This window comes from Pelobates fuscus, chromosome 8 (genome assembly GCF_036172605.1).
Source record: "Pelobates fuscus isolate aPelFus1 chromosome 8, aPelFus1.pri, whole genome shotgun sequence".
In the NCBI taxonomy this organism is placed as follows: Eukaryota; Metazoa; Chordata; class Amphibia; order Anura; family Pelobatidae; genus Pelobates; species Pelobates fuscus.
The window spans coordinates 9,979,049-9,999,430 of NC_086324.1; the positions used below are offsets into that span (position 1 = coordinate 9,979,049).

The 20,382-nt window shown below is 36.9% G+C and overlaps 1 protein-coding gene across 1 annotated transcript in view; it reads left to right on the forward strand.

The window, feature by feature from the left end:
* The window catches only part of CNTNAP5 (contactin associated protein family member 5), a 355,606-nt gene that overhangs the window by 244,438 nt on the left and 90,786 nt on the right, over nucleotides 1-20,382 (forward strand). The window contains exon 13 of the mRNA XM_063429233.1: nucleotides 1,635-1,835. Coding sequence (XP_063285303.1) covers nucleotides 1,635-1,835 — 201 coding nt within the window. The remainder of the gene's footprint in view (nucleotides 1-1,634; nucleotides 1,836-20,382) is intronic.

Here is a 20,382-nt window from a genome sequence, read left to right on the forward strand (position 1 = left end):
AAATAAAAAAAATAAAAAATATTATTATTAATAATAATAATATATAAGAGAATTGAGGGCACAACATTCTGCCTTTAAATAGATCTGTTTCAAAAGCTGTGTCAAATAGTTGGATGCTATCTGTCACATAGCTAGTTACATTTTATTGTTAGAAATCTGAAAATACAGTTAAAACGTAAAGACAATATCAGCTCATATATTGAACATTCTATGACTCCAACACACAGTCACCCTTTGTGTTTCTGTTTGCTAATGAGGTATTCAGTTGTTTGATACAGTTGGATAATTAGCACGACACTTTAATGAGACATACAGAATTGTGCATAATAAGATATTTTTTTTTTCAGTATTTCATCTAATCTTTTCAGGATTAGTTGCTATTACAATGTCTTTCTAATTGAACTACGCCAGTTGTAACTAACAAGATTAATGCATTTGAACATACATTCTGTGATAACATAGGAAACATTTCATTAATTCAAATTATGATACATTTCCACAAAACCAATTTGCTTGTAAGCAGACAGTGCTTGTGTAAATGGTCAAACAAAATTAAATGTTGTTGTACTTGTGATATAGAGAAACATTATGTGCCATTAAAAATAAAATGAAAGAAAAATAAATAAACAGGTTTCACCGTGAGAATATAAATATTTGCAGAAAAAGTGATGTACCTACAGACACCCTTTCACAAACAGAGATTAAATAAAACAGTGTTTTAACAAATTGTGATATATAACAGCTCAACATGTTAAAATAAATATATAACCTGCCAATCCAGTAAATTAGATCAAAGTAAATATTTATTTCAAAATAAAAAAAGATGTCTTTGCATAGTTTCGCCAACAGCTACATGATGAATATGAAACATAATGATTTGCGCATACAATTGTATATAAAAAGTATAACCTTGCTTCTAAGCAAACTGAGTTACAATGGAGGTCATGCGTTTAGACTGGAAGAAAGGAGATTTAGTCTAAATCAAAGGAAAGTATTTCTTACCGGAAGAATAAGGATATGGAATTATCTGCCTGAAGAAGTACTTTAATCAGAGTCTTTACAGATGTTTAAACAGCAACTAAATACTAGCATACTTGCAAAAACATAATATTCAATTATATAATTTTCCAACTGTACCATAATAGTTGCTTGATCCAAGGACAAATCTGACTGCCGTTCTGGGCTCAAGAATTCAAACTGGGTTTTTTTTGGATCAACAGCAAGAAAACAGATGTGAGGAAGGCTGAACTTGATGGACATATGTGTATTTTCGGCCTATGTAATTATCTACACATTCAATTTGTGTAACTATCGCTATACAATAAAAGTGCTGGTGGGTGCTTATCCTCAAATCTATACATTTTCACCTCATGTGTGTTTTAAGTCCGTTTTAAAATAAAATATCAGTTTTTATTGAATTGGTGATTCCACAGTTGACTGTTCACTCAATAGACTTTAAATAGTTTTGCAATCCACATTTGCAGCTCTGTTATAGGTGGATAAACAGAAACAGGAATCATGGGAATGTGTTAGCTATAGACAAGACTTATGCATACAGTTTTAAATACAGCCAAAGTGATATTTTACTCAGCAGATGGTATGAACTTATTGTTTGATGTTTTTCTTTTTAACAGAAGATAAAACATGGACTTCAGTTCAGCACAATATCACAGAGTTGTCTCCGGTACACAGGACATTGGGTGGCAAGCCATTCTCTGTGTCATTAAACTATACTAGCAGTATGGAGCAGATCGAAGCGATGATTAACAGCTCAGAATACTGTGAACAGGAAGTAACTTATCACTGTAAACACTCCCGACTCTTGAATTCACCGAGTAAGTAAAAAAATTACAAAAAATCACATGACTTTTTTATATTGAAATGTATCCAGTTTCTTTTGAGAACTTGTTTGAATAATTTCTATTTGCATGACTAAATAAAGCAATTAATAGAAAGCACATCATGTATGTTAAAGGGGCACTCTGAGTACCAGAGCAACTTTAGCTTAATGAATCAGTTTTGGTGTAGAGATCATGCTCCTGCAGTATCACTGCTCAATTCTCTGCCATTTTGGAGTTTAATTACTTTTGTTTCAGTTTATGCAGCCCTAGCCACACCTCCCCTGACTGTGACTGACACAGTCTGCATGAGAATATTTATTTCATTAATGGTCTTCTTCCCTTACAACATTTACTTTAAAAGTTATCGTCTGCTCTTTTAATTGAACTTTAATCACACACAGGAGGCCTTTGCTGTTGTAAGGGAAGTTAAACAATTTAGACTCTTTTCAGGTAATGTGGAGAGAGGCTGTGTCAATTACAGCCAGGGGAGGTCTGACTGCATAAACAACTTAATTTAATTCTTAAATGACAGAAAATCTAACAGTGGTTTGCAGGGAGAAGATATTTACACCATAACAACTTCATTAAGCTAAATTAATTTTGGTGTTTAGAATATCCCTTTAAAGTTTACCTGAAATGTATTTCCACTGATCTTTATCTACAAAGGAGATGCAGTTGATGTTCATTAAAGAGGACCTGTTAGTGCCACTGCAATAATTAATGGTGGATAAAAAGCAGTCTATATGTTCTGGAAAAATTTTCAGCTTTTTTTTTTTTTTTAGATTATCTTTACAATACTTTAATAATATGTTTCTGTCACTGTGTTAATGTGCTTACAGATTACTCTGTAGTAGATTTAATTACTTTTAATTAAAGACCTCTTGTGAAAATGATCTGCCAGCAGCCTGCTGTGGTTACTCTGGGTAAAGGTTCGTAGAAGATGTCGTTTGCCAACAGTGGTATGAACTATATTTGTAAAACAAAGATCTAGCTAATAAAAAAACGAAAAAAAAAATAAATAGATTTCATATTCTCTTTTTGTGAGTAGGTTAGTTCTTTTTTTACCGTCATATTGATTATATTGATTATATGGAATTCTTCTTTTAGAGGCTAAACAAGGACAGATCTAAAACATATAAAAAGTTTATAAAAAGTAAAACACAGTCTGATTTTTTGGAAACATCTACTGTATGATATATATTGTTTTTGTGCTTCAGTTGGGTATCAAAAGATCTTGGTCCAATCATTCCAAGACAGGCATTTAAAAAACAAATAATTGGTTGTGATCAAAATGGACCAATGACCAGAAACCATGCATGGACGGTTTCAACCTTTCAGATCTCATCAGCATGGTACTGTTTCTGGTATAGCAGTTACTACGTTTTTCTATCAGCAGGCAGCTAAGTACTAAATACATAATATTATAAATATTATATATATATATATCCATCCTTAGACTCAGAAAACAAAATATTTTGTGAAGAATGCTACCACAAGATAATATAATTTCAGATACTTTTTACATTCTCGTTCCTCCTGGGTTCAATTAGTAAATTTGCTACTAGCTAAGGCCCAGAGACAGGATAAGGAGTTGATGACTCTTGGGGATATATATTATATCAATTGAATAATCCTATTGTCTGCTTTTTGCCTGTTTCAGAGACGGTGGTAGTGGGGGGAGCTCTGAGGATAGTTACATTTCCAGTCACATGAAAGATACAATGACAGTGACAGTTAACAATATTTCAAGAACAAACCTTTTTTTTTGACGAAAATAGCTTGCCAATAATTCTCATAAGGCTGCACAGACAGCGCTGTCCCTGATAAAATATAACTTAATAAATCCCATTGCATTCATACAGCACATACTGAACCCACAGGAGATTTCAATGAATTTATTTTCCTTGAAATACATATCAGATGTAGATTTGAAAATAATTTAAATACCTTGTGCAATTCAAAGTTTCTTGGTTGATCCATCTGTTTTATTGTTTTCGGTGAACTCATTTGAGAGTTTGTGCCTTTTTGACTAGCAATGAGATTTATTTTACATGGAGGAAAGACCTGGCCTGAGGTGGCTTATTCAAAGAGGAAATTAATCCTGTTAGAAACAGAACTGATAGACAATGACTACATATATATATATATATATATATATATATATATATATATATATATATATATATATATATATATATAGATAGATAGATAGATAGATAGATAGATAGATATGATACATATGAGTGAACCATATATTGTTAAAAAAAAATCCTGGCATCGGGGGATTTTGTTTGACCAATTGTGTATTACGGTATTTGAAGCTCCACCAATAATTTTGTTTCTCTGCCTATAATAATATACTGACAGAGAAGCTTGATATTCAGAATCATGCTGTTTCTGTCTCCCCAGTTCCTCTCCAGTAATGGTATTATTGGAAGAGAGTTGAATTAAAATGAAGCACCTGAAAATGGTTGTATGCCATCAGGTAGAAAATGGTTGTATGCCATCAGGTAGAAAATGGTTGTATGCCATCAGGTAGAAAATGGTTGTATTCCATCAGGTAGAAAATGGTTGTATGCCATCAGTGTAACTCCCACTAGTTCTTGGAAGATCATGAAATTAAATCAGCCCCAGACTTAGCCTAGATGACATAGTGTAGGGATTGGCTGTCTTTTATCTTAAAGTGTGTGCTTGCTCTCCTCTGGATTCAACCTGACATGCCTTATGTGGCACATTACCCCAGTTATGGTAGATAGTCCCCTTCTTGTTGCTTCTGTGTTTGCAAACTCCAGGCACCTTATGGTTACAGATATATAACCTAAGGATCAGAAGCATTAAAATACGTTCTGATATGTAGTTCAACGTCTCCACTCTCCTCTTTTTATATTTCTCTTTGTATTTATTTTTCTAATGGTTTCTCTGGCTGAGAACAGATTAGTGCTTTTTGAGGTTGTAGCACTTTAGCCATATAATAAAATATCTGGAATATTTCTTAAACAGATTAATAGAAAGAGTTAATCCACTAAAACTATTCTTAATATGATTTGATTGAATATTCATTGAATTTGGTCCTCGGTTGCTTTGCTGTTGCAGTCTCATTATTAGATCTGGGACTCGAGCAAGGAGAGTGCCCAATACCTGGGCAAGCTGTCACAAGCTGCTGTCTCTGCTATTAAATTTCCAACTGTTGCAAAATCTGCTCTAGATGAGAGCAGCTGATTAATATGACTATGACTTTGAGTTTTTAGATGCTTTAATTAAGTTGAATTGGCCTCAGCTTAGTGATGTTTATCTCTCAACCACCTACATAAAAAGCAAGCACAGCGATATTTCAATGTTTATATACTGATTGCAAACACTGCCAGCTATTGTTTTCACGCACAGATTTCATCCTTAGCATTTCATGACATCGAAATAATGTTCTAACTGCTTGAGAAATGAATTATATGGACACACTGTGGGCAGACATGTTATAAAATATATCTACTTAAATGTTCTCTGTCTGTCTGGCTGCCTTCCTGTCTATCTTCCTTCTTGTCCACCCATCTGTCTATTCTTTCATCCATCACCCCATCTATCCAATTACAATAATTTAAATTAATTGTATTTACTTTAATTTCCATTGCTACATAATGCTAGTTTTTGCCAGAACTGGAGGTGAAATATAATAATTATTTATAGAGGACATGGGGAGTCTTAGAAATTGGAAAACCGTCAAAGCTGGAGATATGAGCAAATAAAATAAAAACAATTATTTAAGTGACACTATAGGCACCCTGGCCACTTTAGCTCATTGAAGTGGTCTGGGTGCAGTGACCTTGTCCCCTTAACCCTGCAATGGTAATAATTGCAGATTCCAAGAAACTGCAATACATATCTTGTAGGATTAAGACTGCCTCTAGTAACTGTCAATCAAACAGCCATTAGAGGCACCTCTTGGTGGTTAGGTAACATTTGATCAGCTAACTCATGCTGGATGACCTTACACTCTGCATTGCTCATTAGTGCCTCACCTTCCCCCGTTGGGTAATGTCTGATTGGGCAGAGCAGGGACCCAGCACCAAGAGACATCATCGCTGGAATCGGGTAAGTACAGTGAGGTTTTATTAAACCTTACACCAGGGGCGTATTAGCCGCGAGGCAAACAAGGCATTTGCCTTGGGCGGCATTTTCCAGGGGGCGGCAAAAAACGCCGCCCCCAAATGCCCAAGGCAAATGCCTTGTTAGCCTTACGGCTAACAAGACATGCTGGGCTGCTGGTCGGTCGGGCGGCATTGGCGAGGGAGCACTTCCTCTGAGCTGTCTGCTCAGCTCCCTCGCGCGCCGCAGAGTGAGGCTGGGAGCCGGAATATGACGTCATATTCCGGCTCCGCCTCCCAGCCTCACTCTGCGGCGCGCGAGGGAGCTGAGCAGACAGCTCAGAGGAAGTGCTCCCTCGCCAATGCCGCCCGCCCAGCAGCAGCCCGCCCAGCAGCCACTGGACCACCAGGGAAGAAGAGACCCCCCCCCCAGCATTACCAAAGGTAAGGAGGCTGGGGGGGTGTTTAAATAAATGTAAAAAAAGTGTTAATGTGGGTGAGTGTGTGTGTGAGTGTGTGTTAGTTTGTGTTAGTGTGTGTGTCTGTTAGTGTGTTTGTCTGTTAGTGTGTGTGTGTGTGTGTGTGTGTGTGCTAGTGTGTTTGTCTGTTAGTGTTTGTCTGTTAGTGTGTGTGTGTTAGTGTGTGTCTGTGTCTGTTAGTGTGTGTGTGTATGTGTCTGTTAGTGTGTGTCTGTGTCTGTTAGTGTGTTTCTGTTAGTGTGTGTGTGTGTGTGTGTCTGATAGTGTGTGTCTGATAGTGTGTGTGTCTGTTAGTGTGTGTGTCTGTTAGTGTGTGTGTCTGTTAGTGTGTGTCTGTGTCTGTTAGTGTGTTTGTCTGTTAGTGTGTTTGTCTGTTAGTGAGTGTGTGTGTGTCTGACTGTGTGTGTGTGTTAGTGTGTGTCTGTGTCTGTTAGTGTGTGTGTTTGTTAGTGTGTGTGTCTGACTGTGTGTGTCTGACTGTTAGTGTGTGTGTTTGCCTGTGAGTGTGTGTGTCTGCTAGTTTGTGTCTGTTAGTGAGTGTGTTTGTCTGTTACTGAGTGTGAGTGTGTCTGTTAGTGTGTGTGTGTGTTTCTGTTAGCGAGTGTGTGTTTTTGTTAGCGAGTGTGTGTTTCTGTTAGCTAGTGTATGCGTATCTGTCAGTGAATGTGTGTGTGTGTATTTAGAATGCGGGGTGGGGGTGGCGTGGGGGGGGGGGCTGAGTTTTGTCCTGCCTAGGGCAGCACAAAACCAGGATACACCACTGCCTTACACGGAGGGGAAAAAACAAAAAAGAAATACAAGACAATGTGTACTTGCCATAAACAGAGCTTGCTCTAAGAATGACCCTACGGAACGCATGAAAGGTTGTAATGTATATCTAGTCTGAATGGACCTACTTTCTTACAAAGCTTTCTCCATGTCTTGCGCATTACAAATGTCAGCTCATGGCAACGTTTCCATGACATTTATTCATGATTGACCCACATGATAGAATCGAGAGAATTGGAAATGTTCGTTCCTTTACATTTGCTTTTGTCCCTTCTTAAAATACTAAAGTACGTAATAAATTCAAGTCTTCATTCAAACTTCAGCTATGGAAGATAAAGAATTCTGATACTGTTTACACTTGTCCCAGGAACATCTCTGCTATGCCTTTTACCATGTGTTCAAAGGATAATTTATTGAAAAGGAATTTAATAAATAACTCGAGAAGAAATTGTTTTCTTACAACCTACCTGGCTTTGGTGTATTGTGGAAAAAGATGGACCACACAAACACACTAGTCAAACTTAAAACAATGACAGACAGGGAGATACGATGGAGGTGGCTCTCTCTATACTGACTGCCAGGCGTAAAGGGCAGAGCTTATTACATTGATTGATAGGGAACTAAGATAGAGGTGGCTCTCTCTATACTGACTGCCAGGTGTAAAGGGCGGAGCTTATAACAATGACTGACAGGGAGCTAAGATGGAGGCGGCTCTCTCTATACTGATTGCCAGGTGTAAAGGGCGGAGCTTATAAAAATTATTGACAGGGAGCTAAGATGGAGGTGGCTCTCTCTATACTGACTGCCAGGTGTAAAGGGCGGAAATTATAACAATGATTGACAGGGAGCTAAGATGGAGGTGGCTCTCTCGATACTGATTGCGAGGTGTAAAGGGCGGAGCTTATAAAATTTATTGACAGGGAGCTAAGATGGAGGGGGCTCTCTCTATACTGACTGCCAGGTGTAAAGGGCGGAGATTATAACAATGATTGACAGGGAGCTAAGATGGAGGCGTCTCTCTCTATGCTGACTGCCAGGTGTAAAGGGCGGAGTTTATAACAATGATTGACAGGGAGCTAAGATGGAGGTGGCTCTCTCTATACTGACTGCCAGGTGTAAAGGGCAGAGCTTATAACAATGATTGGCAGGGAGCTAAGATGGAGGTGGCTCTCTCTATACTGACTGCCAGGTGTAAAGGGCGGAGCTTATAACAATGACTGACAGAGAGCTAAGATGGAGGTGGCTCTCTCTATACTGACTGCCAGGTGCAAAGGGCGGAGCTTATAACAATGATTGTCAGGGAGCTAAGATGGGGGTGGCTCTCTCTATACTGACTGCCAGGTGTAAAGGGCGGAGTTTATAACAATGATTGACAGGGAGCTAAGATGGAGGTGTCTCTCTCTATACTGACTGCCAGGTGTAAGGGGCGGAGCTTATAACAATGACTGACAGGGAGCTAAGATGGAGGTGGCTCTCTCTATACTGACTGCCAGGTGCAAAGGGCGGAGCTTATAACAATGATTGTCAGGGAGCTAAGATGGGGGTGGCTCTCTCTATACTGACTGCCAGGTGTAAAGGGCGGAGTTTATAACAATGATTGACAGGGAGCTAAGATGGAGGTGTCTCTCTCTATACTGACTGCCAGGTGTAAGGGGCGGAGCTTATAACAATGACTGACAGGGAGCTAAGATGGAGGTGGCTCTCTCTATACTGACTGCCAGGTGCAAAGGGCGGAGCTTATAACAATGATTGTCAGGGAGCTAAGATGGGGGTGGCTCTCTCTATACTGACTGCCAGGTGTAAAGGGCGGAGTTTATAACAATGATTGACAGGGAGCTAAGATGGAGGTGGCTCTCTCTATACTGACTGCCAGGTGTAAGGGGCGGAGCTTATAACAATGACTGACAGGGAGCTAAGATGGAGGTGGCTCTCTCTATACTGACTGCCAGGTGTAAGGGCGGAGCTTATAACAATGACTGACAGGGAGCTAAGATGGAGGTGGCTCTCTCTATACTGACTGCCAGGTGTAAAGGGCGGAGTTTATAACAATGATTGACAGGGAGCTAAGATGGAGGTGGCTCTCTCTATACTGACTGCCAGGTGTAAGGGGCGGAGCTTATAACAATGACTGACAGGGAGCTAAGATGGAGGTGGCTCTCTCTATACTGACTGCCAGGTGTAAGGGGCGGAGCTTATAACAATGATTGACAGGGAGCTAAGATGGAGGTGGCTCTCTCTATACTGACTGCCAGGTGTAAGGGGCGGAGCTTATAACAATGATTGACAGGGAGCTAAGATGGAGGTGGCTCTCTCTATACTGACTGCCAGGTGTAAAGGGCGGAGCTTATAACAATGATTGACAGGGAGCTAAGATGGAGGTGGCTCTCTCTATACTGACTGCCAGGTGTAAAGGGCGGAGCTTATAACAATGATTGACAGGGAGCTAAGATGGAGGTGGCTCTCTCTATACTGACTGCCAGGTGTAAAGGGCGGAGCTTATAACAATGATTGACAGGGAGCTAAGATGGAGGTGGCTCTCTCTATACTGACTGCCAGGTGTAAAGGGCGGAGCTTATAACAATGATTGACAGGGAGCTAAGATGGAGGCGGCTCTCTCTATACTGACTGCCAGGTGTAAAGGGCGGAGCTTATAACAATGACTGACAGGGAGCTAAGAAGGAGGTGGCGCTCTCTATACTGACTGCCAGGTGTAAAGGGCGGAGCTTATAACAATGACTGACAGGGAGCTAAGAAGGAAGTGCTCCATTGTAGGATTTTTAGTTTTTTTGTATCACTCCTGTGGCCATTAAAGTGTAAGCTCTCCTGCCATGTCAAGGCAAAACTCACCTTGCTTCTTTGAGCTGGCAGCAAAATCTCTAATGAGACAGGGAAAGGTATTCTTATAAACCTCTAGACATGTATTAATCCGTAATAGGGCACACAGGGTGGGCGATTTAATAGAAGCTCCCTTTGTCATGAAGCAATAGAGTAAATGTTCTGATACAACCCCGATTAATGGTTTTGGATAAGCTTTTCAAATAATTTTTTGTTTTTGGATAAAAAAATTTAAATTATTTGATATTTTGAGAAATTTACTGAACAAAATTATAAACGCTTTTGTTTTTGCCACCATTTTTTATGAGCTGAATTCAAAGATCTAAGACTTTTGTACACAAAAGGCCTATTTCTCTTAAAAATAGTTCACAAATCTGTCTAAATCTGTGTCAGTGAGCACTTCTCCGTTGCTGAGATAATCCATTCACCTCACATGTGTGGTATATCAAGATGCTGATTGGACAGCATGATTATTGCAAAGGGGTGCTTTGGGCTGGCCACAATAAAAGGCCACTCTAAAATGTGCAGTTTTAATGATTTGGAGGGGCTGAAAACCTGTATCAGTTACATCCAGGGGAGGTGTGGCTAGAACTGCATAAACAGAAATTAAAGTGATTTAACTCCTAAATGGAGTTGACTTCATATGCATTATCTATACACCAAAACTGTTTAATTAAGCGTAAGTTGTTTTGGTGACTATAGTGCCTTTTTTAGATTCTCCAAAAATATCATATGATTTAAAAAGCTTATTCCAAAAAATTAAATCTGGTCAATATCCATTGTACAGCGCTACGGAATTTGTTGGCGCTATATAAATAATAAAATAATAATAATAATAATATGTCTGGAAAAATTGGAAGCTGCCGTCAGCCCAGATCGCAGTAACAGTACTCGTATTGATCATGTTGGGCAAATTATAAAACATTGACTGTGGCATCTGCTCCACTAGTCCCGGTTTTTCATACATATGGCAGTATGACTTTTCCTACAAAAGAGGAACGGTGACAGCTAATTAAAAGTGAGTTATTGGTTGTGCTATTTATTTTTAAAGTTTCAAAATAATTTTGTTATGTTTGAGTACTGTTTACACTGTTTAACTTTCTTATGTAATAAGAATGTTTTTAGCAAGTTAACAAGTTATGGATCAACAGCAGCAAATGCGTGAGAGATGGAACCTGATAGAATTCATCCTTTTCTAATCTGTATTACTATGTAATTATGACAAAACGCACTTACTTATTGCTACTAAGTATGGTGCACACAAATGATGAAGACAGATGAAGACATTTAGAAGGTACTGCAGGAAAATATTAAATAATGCCTCAATACGGCTTCTGTTTGCTGTATCCTTCATAGCTCGTAGGATATAACACAAGATTCACAAACATGTAGAAAGCAAGTCTTTGTTTAGCTTCTAGCATCAGATACAAAGCGAACAAATAGGATAACGTTACCACCAGGCACCATAAAACACTAAAAACTAATATCAAGAGACGTAACTTCAAAACAGATTATTTTCTAAAATGCACTGAGCGCATGATATTTTGTAACAAAGTAAACGACTGTGGATTTACAGGTCTTTCAGGTGAAAAGGGAATATTTCAGCCTGATTTGTGTGGACAGATAATATAATTGAGAGTTGATGTGATCAGTCACGCCTTCTCTTTCAACTGGCAAACCTGGGCGCAAGGGTCTGTCAGCGAGAGACAGCAGGCTGACATTGTAATAAAAAGCTTATCACATGATATAATTCACCATGCATTAACAAGTGCTTCACATATCAAGTCAGAAAAAGCCCAAGGAGCATAAAATAGTTTTTCAAATATATTTCAATATTTTACATTTAAAAAGTTTTAAAAAAATATTCTAAATTCAAAAGTAAAAAAAAAAAAAAAAAAAACATTAAACCATTTACACATCACCGTACTGCTTGTTATCCCTCATTACAACATGCATAACGTTAGATTTACGTGATTTATCTTGTTTCCTCTGCGGAGAGGTAACATATTCCTTCAAGTATTTCAAGCCTCCAAAACACTAACACATGACTTCCAATGCCCAGATTTATTAACCCCTTCAGGACCGCTGACGGTTCAGGACCGTCAGCGGTAAAACGTGCGTTTGGACCGCTGACGGTCCTGAACCATCATAACGGTCTGGGGCTACTTACCTGATCGCCGTCGGTCCCACGGCGGCGATCAGTGCTCCACCCGGTCCAGGGGGACTGCCTGTCTGCCCGGGCAGTCCCCCCTCGGCAGATCAGGACCCCACGGCCATGTGATCACTCGATCACATGACCGCAATAGGGGTCTGTGTATCTGCCTGCAGGGGGACTGTCTGTGCTGACAGGCAGTCTCCCTGCAAGTAAAAAATCCAAAAAATAAAGTTAAAAAAAAAGAGTGTAAAATCAGTGTAAAAATAAATAAATAATATGTGTATATATATATATGATATATATACACATGTATTATATCTATATATAATATATGTATATGTATCATATATATAATGTCATATTAAGTGTATTTTTATATTTATATATACGTATATTAATATAAAAATACACTTATATTTAAATTACACACGAATATATACAATATATATATATAATTGCTATATATATGGTATATATATATTATTATAAAATACAAATAATATGTTAATAAAAATAAATAACAAAAAATAAAAATAATTTTTAATAATTATAAAAAAATATTTATATATGCAATTTTATTCTAACAGTATTTTGATATATATATATATATATATATATTTATATCAAAATATACTTAGAATGTAATGATATATATATCTATGTATAAATAAATAAATAAAAACAATACGAAATATACATATGTCCATATACATAATTACATAAATAATTTCATAAATATACACGTAGACGTCAAATATATAAATATGTATATATATATTAAAATTCTACATGTGTATTTATGTAATATTTTTACCTAATTAAGTAATTTTAATGATTGCAATTTGAGGGACCTGCCTGCCAACCCAGGCCGAAAGTCCAGATAATTTAATTTGCTAGCACTGTGTTTAACCCTGTAACTTTCTATGACACCCTAAAACCTGTACATGGGGGTACTGTTCTACTCGTGAGACTTCGCTGAACACAAATATTAGTGTTTCAAAACAGTAAAACATATCACAGCGATGATATTGTCAGTGAAAGTGAATTTTTTTGCATTTTTCACACACAAACAGCACTTTCACTGAGGATATTATTGCTGTGATACATTTTACTGTTCTGATACACTAATATTTGTGTTCAGCGAAGTCTCCTGAGTATAACAGTACCCCACATGTAGAGGTTTTATAGTGTTTGTGAAAGTTACAGGGTCAAATATAAGGCTTGATTTTACTTTTTTTTTTTATTGAAATTTGTCGGATTGGTTAGGTTGCCTTTGAGAGCGTATGGTAGCCAAGGAATGAGAATTAGCCCCATGATGGCATACCATTTGCAAAAGAAGACAACCCAAGGTATTGCAAATGGGGTATGTTCAGCCTTTTTTAGTAGCCACTTAGTCACAAACACCGGCCAAAGTTAGCGTTTCTTGCATTTTTAACACACAAACAAATATAAATGCTAACTTTGGCCAGTGTTTGTGACTAAGTGGCTACTAAAAAAAACTGGACATACCCAATTTTGAATACCCTGGGTTGTCTACTTTAAAAAAAATATGTACATGTTAGGTGTGTTTCGGGGATTTATGACAGATAACGGTGTTACAAGGTCACTATTGATACATTTAAAATATATATATATTGAAACAGCAATTTCCTACTTGTATTTATAGGCCTATAACTTGCAAAAAAAAGCAATAAAGCATGTAAACACTGGGTGTTTTTAAACTCGGGACAAAATTTTGAATCTATTTAGCAGTTTTTTTCATTAGCTTTTGTAGATAAGTAAAAGATTTTTCAAGTAAAAGTCCAAAAACATGTTTTTTTTTTTTAATTTTTCACCATATTTTATTATTTTTTTTAAATACAATATTGGACATAATACAAATAATGGTATGTAAAGAAAGCCCCTTTTGTCCTGAAAAAAACAATATATAACTTGTATGGGAACCGTAAATGAGAGAGCGGAAAATTACAGCTAAACACAAACACCACAAAAGTGTTAAAACTGCTCTGGTCCTTAACGTACAAACATCGCAAAAACAGGCCGGTCCTGAAGGGGTTAACCATGGAGATCAATAATAAACAGATGTGTGATCAAATCAAAACATAAACAAACCCTTGAATTTGCTCTATATGTCTGTTCAGGCGTAATTCACCTCTTTCATATTATGTGTACCCACACTTATCATATATCATTTTGTTCAGAAGAAACAGGGCTTTCATGTCACATATAAATATAATTTGATATTAAGCATAATTTAATATGAATAAAATATTAAAAAAATGTGAGAAAATAAGAATTTTATTATTTTTTTAGTTCTGCGTGGCATTTTAACTGTGAATGTCACAATAATCTTAGCTGTTACTGCAATAAAATGCACATATTTGTATTCAGCGATGTCTCACGAGTAAAACAGTACCCCAAATGTACAGGTTTTATGGTGTTTTGGAAAGTTACACAGTCAAATATAGCACATTACATTTTTCAGTTTATACACATTGAAATTTGCCAGACTGGTTATGTTGCCTTTGAGGCCAAATGGTAGCTCAGGAATGAAAATTACCCCCTTGATGGCATACCATTTGCAAAAGTAGACAACCCAAGGTATTGCAAATGGAGTATTTCCAGTATTTTCTAGTAGCTACTTAGTCACAAACACTGGCCAAAGTTAGCGTTCATATTTGTTTGTGTGTGAACGCTAATATTAATTTCAAGTTTGCCGGCTTGAAGGTAGTACAGACTGTCGCTTGTCAGTCTCGGACAAACTATGATCTGGACACATTGAAGTAATATGAGAAGAAAAGGGCGATGTGTGATTGACCTTATCATATTTACGTTATATTACAAATCAAGTTAAAATACTCACCTACGAGCTCTGTTAAATTTCCCCTCGTTCTTTGTAACATTGTATCATGCGCTCAGTGTGTACCTGAGAACAATCTATTTCGATGTTATGTCTCTTGATATTAGAGTTTTAGTTCCTTTTGGCATCTGGTGGTAACTTTATCCGGCTGATATGCTTTTTATCTAATGCTAGAAGCTAGAAGATGAGTTGTTATATAAATGTTTGTGTGCTTTGTATAATATGCTACAAGCTGACATAGACAGCACAGCACATACAAAGCAAATGGTTGCATTATTTAATCTGCTCCTAGTCTACCTTCCAAAACGTCTTTTTATATTTCCATCATTTACATATCCCGTACCTTCTAGAAATAAGGACATTTTGACATCACTCTTTAAATTAATTCTCTTTAAGAAAATGCTCGTGGACAATGAGATTCTCAGTCTGCTTCCAAGGACGAGCCAATAAGCAAATTGAGTGCTTTCAGCAAATAAAGTACAGATGTCAACATGATTATTCTTCAACAAAAAATATTATTTTTTTAACTTTTTGTTTGGTATGTTTCTCGTTGTTCAAAAACATTCAAGTTAGGAAAATGTGACTTAAGAAATCTTAGTGGCAAAGTCTCATGAGTCATTTGCAAGAATGTACGCTGTAAATAGTCAACGTGCTGTATTTATGTTAGCAATATAAATCAGTGGTAGTCAACCTTTTTCTACCTACCGCCCACTAATGCATCTTTTTGGCTGAAAAAATTTCCTTACCGCCCACCAGTTTTCGCGCAAATTCAGAATATTTTTTAGAAAGGAGGGTGTTTTTAAAAAAATAAATGTACGTACATTTATCTTTTTATTTCTACTTAATGCAGGTTTATAAGGTTTTTAATAAGAAAACAAAGTAAATTGAAATTACCTTTACTAGTGATTAATGAGATCCTTGAGGTTGATGCTGCGAGACTAAATATTTGATATCTTGTTCAATTTTCCTCCCCACATTTTTTTCCCCCTTTTTCTATTTTTTAACCTTCCTTATAGCAATTCCCAGTAGGAAGGCTGAGCTAGGTAGCCCACTTACTATAGTCCACTATAACAGACTGACACACACATGACACATGACACACACACGACACGCACACACACAAGACACGCACACACACAAGACACGCACACACACAAGGCAAACAGACAGGCACATACATACAAACATACATGCACACATACATGCATACATACATAGACACACACACAAGGCACGCACACACACAAGGCACAAGGCACACACACACACAAGGCACACGCACACAAGGCACACACACAGGCACATACATACAGGCGCACACACACAAGACACATACATACAAACAGACAGGCACACATACATGCACACATACATACATAGACACACACACACACACATAAGACATACATAGACACACACACATAAGACACACATAGACACACACATAACACACACACACATGCAGACACACACGACATACATACAAAGACACACACACACAAGACATACACACACATTATATTTAAGTCACCCTCATGTTTCCTACCTTTAAGGTGCAGGAGGGTGACTTTCCCTGGGGTCCAGTGGTGGTTCAGGTGGATGGGAGTCAGAGTTCCCACTCTGACTCCCTGGTGTTCCTCCCGCGCGGCTCTCAGTTTTAGCTGGGAGGAGTGACCGGGGAATCACTTCCTCCCAGCTCTGATGTCATCACAGGGGGCCCGGTCGCGCTGTTAAAGCACCCAGGGCTGACCGGGCCCCCTTACAATCCGCATTCATCGGGTGGCCCTGACAGCATGGGCCACCCGATGGACACTTTGGAAGGCGGCCCCGGTGGTTTACCGCGCGGGCCGGAGCCGCAAATGGTCACGGTGGTACCCAGTCGCACGGGTACCGCCGGCTCACACCCACCCGCCCGCACTATCAACCTGGAAATCCCTACCGCCCACCTGGAATCCTGAAACACCCACTAGTGGGCGGTAGGGACCAGGTTGACGACCCATGATATAAATCCTATTCAATAATGTCATGATTGCAGCTGGCTCAGACAGTGACACATTGATGATGTTTTACTCTGTATTATGCAAGTCAGTTGCAATATTGGAATAACTCAGCCTTTAGTGGGCGACTTTTATTCATAGTATCACTCTGGTTACAAACATGTGCTGGTTTAATTAATAAACAGTGTATTGGGTTGAGTCAAAACGTACCTGGTAAATGACATAATTGTCCAATTTAGCTTTTTTCAGCTTGATCATTTTAGCCTAAATTATGCTAATTAATGTTATTTTCACCATAATTCACTGATTACTAAACCTTAAGAAGTGTGAATGTTAATGGCATTAATTAACCGCAAAACACATACACGGAAAGAGGTGAACGAACATTTGTGTTGTGTTTTAAAAATATTTTAATATAAATTTGAAAAGATAAGATAAAGCTGTTTGCCATGTGTCTGTTGTTGAAGCCCGGAGTAGAAAAACTGACTGATTGCTATATTTCCTATCAGTGTCCCTCCTGTGGTGTCTTAGATTACAAAATAATATGCAAATTGGCTTATCTAATTAAACAGGATGAAGTTATTCAGTGATGTTTTTAGAGGCATTGTTTACCCATACAAAGCTTTGAAGATGGTTAAGGTTCAACAAAAGTTAGTTGGTTTGGCAGAATTATCATGTTTTCTTTCTCGTTTAATTACTGAGAATTTATGGGAAATAATAAGATGTTTTAGGCTGTGGCAGCATTCTGGGATATAAACATTACAAACTACAGAAATGTTTATTTTCTCCAGAAAGAAATGCCTTGACAAACTTCACTAGCAATCAATGATTTCCTCCCAGATTGTACGTTCAGTCAGCAAAGTGACAGCACGCTTTTGGGGATAGTTCGAAATATTGACAACAGGAAGCAGCAAACTTATTTACCTGATACTTTCTGCACATGTTCTGTTACATTCTGCACATTTTTATTTCCATACATTATCACCTTAGATTTTAGACATTTTGCTAGTTCTTTCATTTCAATACACTATTTGAAGAACAAAGAACGCAAGCTTGCTAAAACGATAAAAACAAGACACTCTTCAAACCTCAGAACCACGGCCTACTTTATATTTTCACATTTAACTCCTCATAACCCCCCAAAATATTCAGAACAATTCTACAGACATATTTGAGCGGGAAATTAGATTTTAGGAACCTATAAATATGGTGATGTGGATACATTTTCCTGACGGGCATCTTGCATAATCTATTTCATGATTCTGAAACAATGTGGCTTTTATTCTTTATTGTAGATGGTGGTCAAACTTGACATTTCTCAAATGGAAAGAATCGTAAGATAACAAAGAGAAAGATCAAATGAAGCCTTTTAGAAAGCATCGTTTTGGCAGTTTATCAGATATGATGAAAGAAATCTGTTTACAAAAGTAGATTACTGGAGACATAAAAAGAATGTACAAAAAAGTTCAGTTCCACATCCATAGTTTTAGTTAATCTGATGCTGGTGTTTAAGTCAAAATGAAGGTGCAGGTTTGCCTTTGACAAAGTCGCTTCCTAGGTGAAATGCATTAGACTTGCAAAATAAGCTTTCCACAGTACCTGAAACCTACTGACATCTTATAAACGCTCAGACTCCACTGAACCTCACTTTCAAAGAGACTGTGAATGTGGAACCGGCTGTCTCTATTCTCTTGGAGGCTAAGCTAAACTATCTACTCAATATATAAATGTATCACCATTGGAATGGCTCAGTTCAATGCTACTAGCATATAGTTGTAAGCAGGAGTCTTCCATATTGAATTAAATAGTGTATTTAAACGCATTAACGCAATGTGCAGATACAAGTTTAGAATGAGATGCAAGGTTATCTTTATGTGATGCTTATTCAAATAAGTAAAAAGTAAATCCAAGCTATATTACAGCTCATAAATACTATTTATATTTTAAAAAAATATATGTATTGGAAAATATATATCAATATATATTGAATATGGAATAATAAGTCTGTTTTTAGTTTTAACTGATTAAACTTTTCTTCAAAAATTTTTATTGATTCTGACTATATTGACTACCTAATTCAATGTTCTTTTAATTGTAAGTAACGTTTTATTTTATTACATCATAACATGGGGCTTAGTCAATATAATGTGAAATGTGAAAAATAACAGGTGAATTGCACATTGAAACTAAATTAGTTAAATTGGAAAATTTGAATATTGCAAATCTCCACAATCTACACTTTAGTGAATAAATTCCATCTTAATATAGGTTGAAAAAAAATTTACTGTATCAGGTTTAGGCTTTCACATTTTTCTGTTGCTGATCCAAAAATATATATATTTTTTTTAAATAATCAAATTTAGAAGTGCTTTTTAATCTTATATCAAACCCCCTAAAAAATCCTTGACATATATTTATCCTTGGGACAACAAGCTGTTAATTATAACCACATTAACTAAGTTTCTCGTTGCCGATTTTGTCTGGATCATAATATATGCTATGTTTTTTTTGTTTTTTTAACTGTGTTTAACCCCTTAAGGACGCGGGACGGTTCAGGACCGTCATCGGCATTTTCCCATTGCCGACCGACGACGGTCCTGAACCGTCCTTAATTTAAAATGTACTTACCCGATCGCCGTCGTTCCCCCGGCGGCGATCGGCGGTGCTCCCGTTGCTCCCGTTGTGGGGAGACTGCCTGCAGCCCAGACAGTCTCCCCATGGCGAATTAGGACCCCTGTGGCCATGTGATCGCCCAACAGGGCGACCACATGGTTACAATAGGTGTCCTAGTTTCTGCCTGCAGGGGGACTGTCTGTGCTGACAGGCAGTCTCCCTGCATGTGTAAAATCATTAAAAAAAATTAAAGTTAAAGTTAATTAAAAAAAAATATTATTATATATGTGTATATATATATGATATATAGACATATATTATACCTATATAATATATGTCTATATATCATATATATAATGTCATGCTAAGTGTATTTTTATATTAATATGTACATATATTAATATAAAAATACACTTATAATTAAATTACACACGTATATATATAATATATATAATAACTATATATATTGTATATATATATTATTATAAAATACAAATAATAAGTAAATTAAATTAAATAAAAAAAATAAAAATAATAATAACAAATTAAAAAAAAATTATATATCTATACGAAATTTTATTCTAACTGTATTTTGATATTAATATATATATATTTATATCAAAATACACTTAGAATGAAATTGTATATATATCTATGTATATATAAATAAATAAAAAGAATACGAACTATTCATATGTCCATATTAAAAATTACATAAATAATTATATAAATATACACGTAGACTTAAAATATAT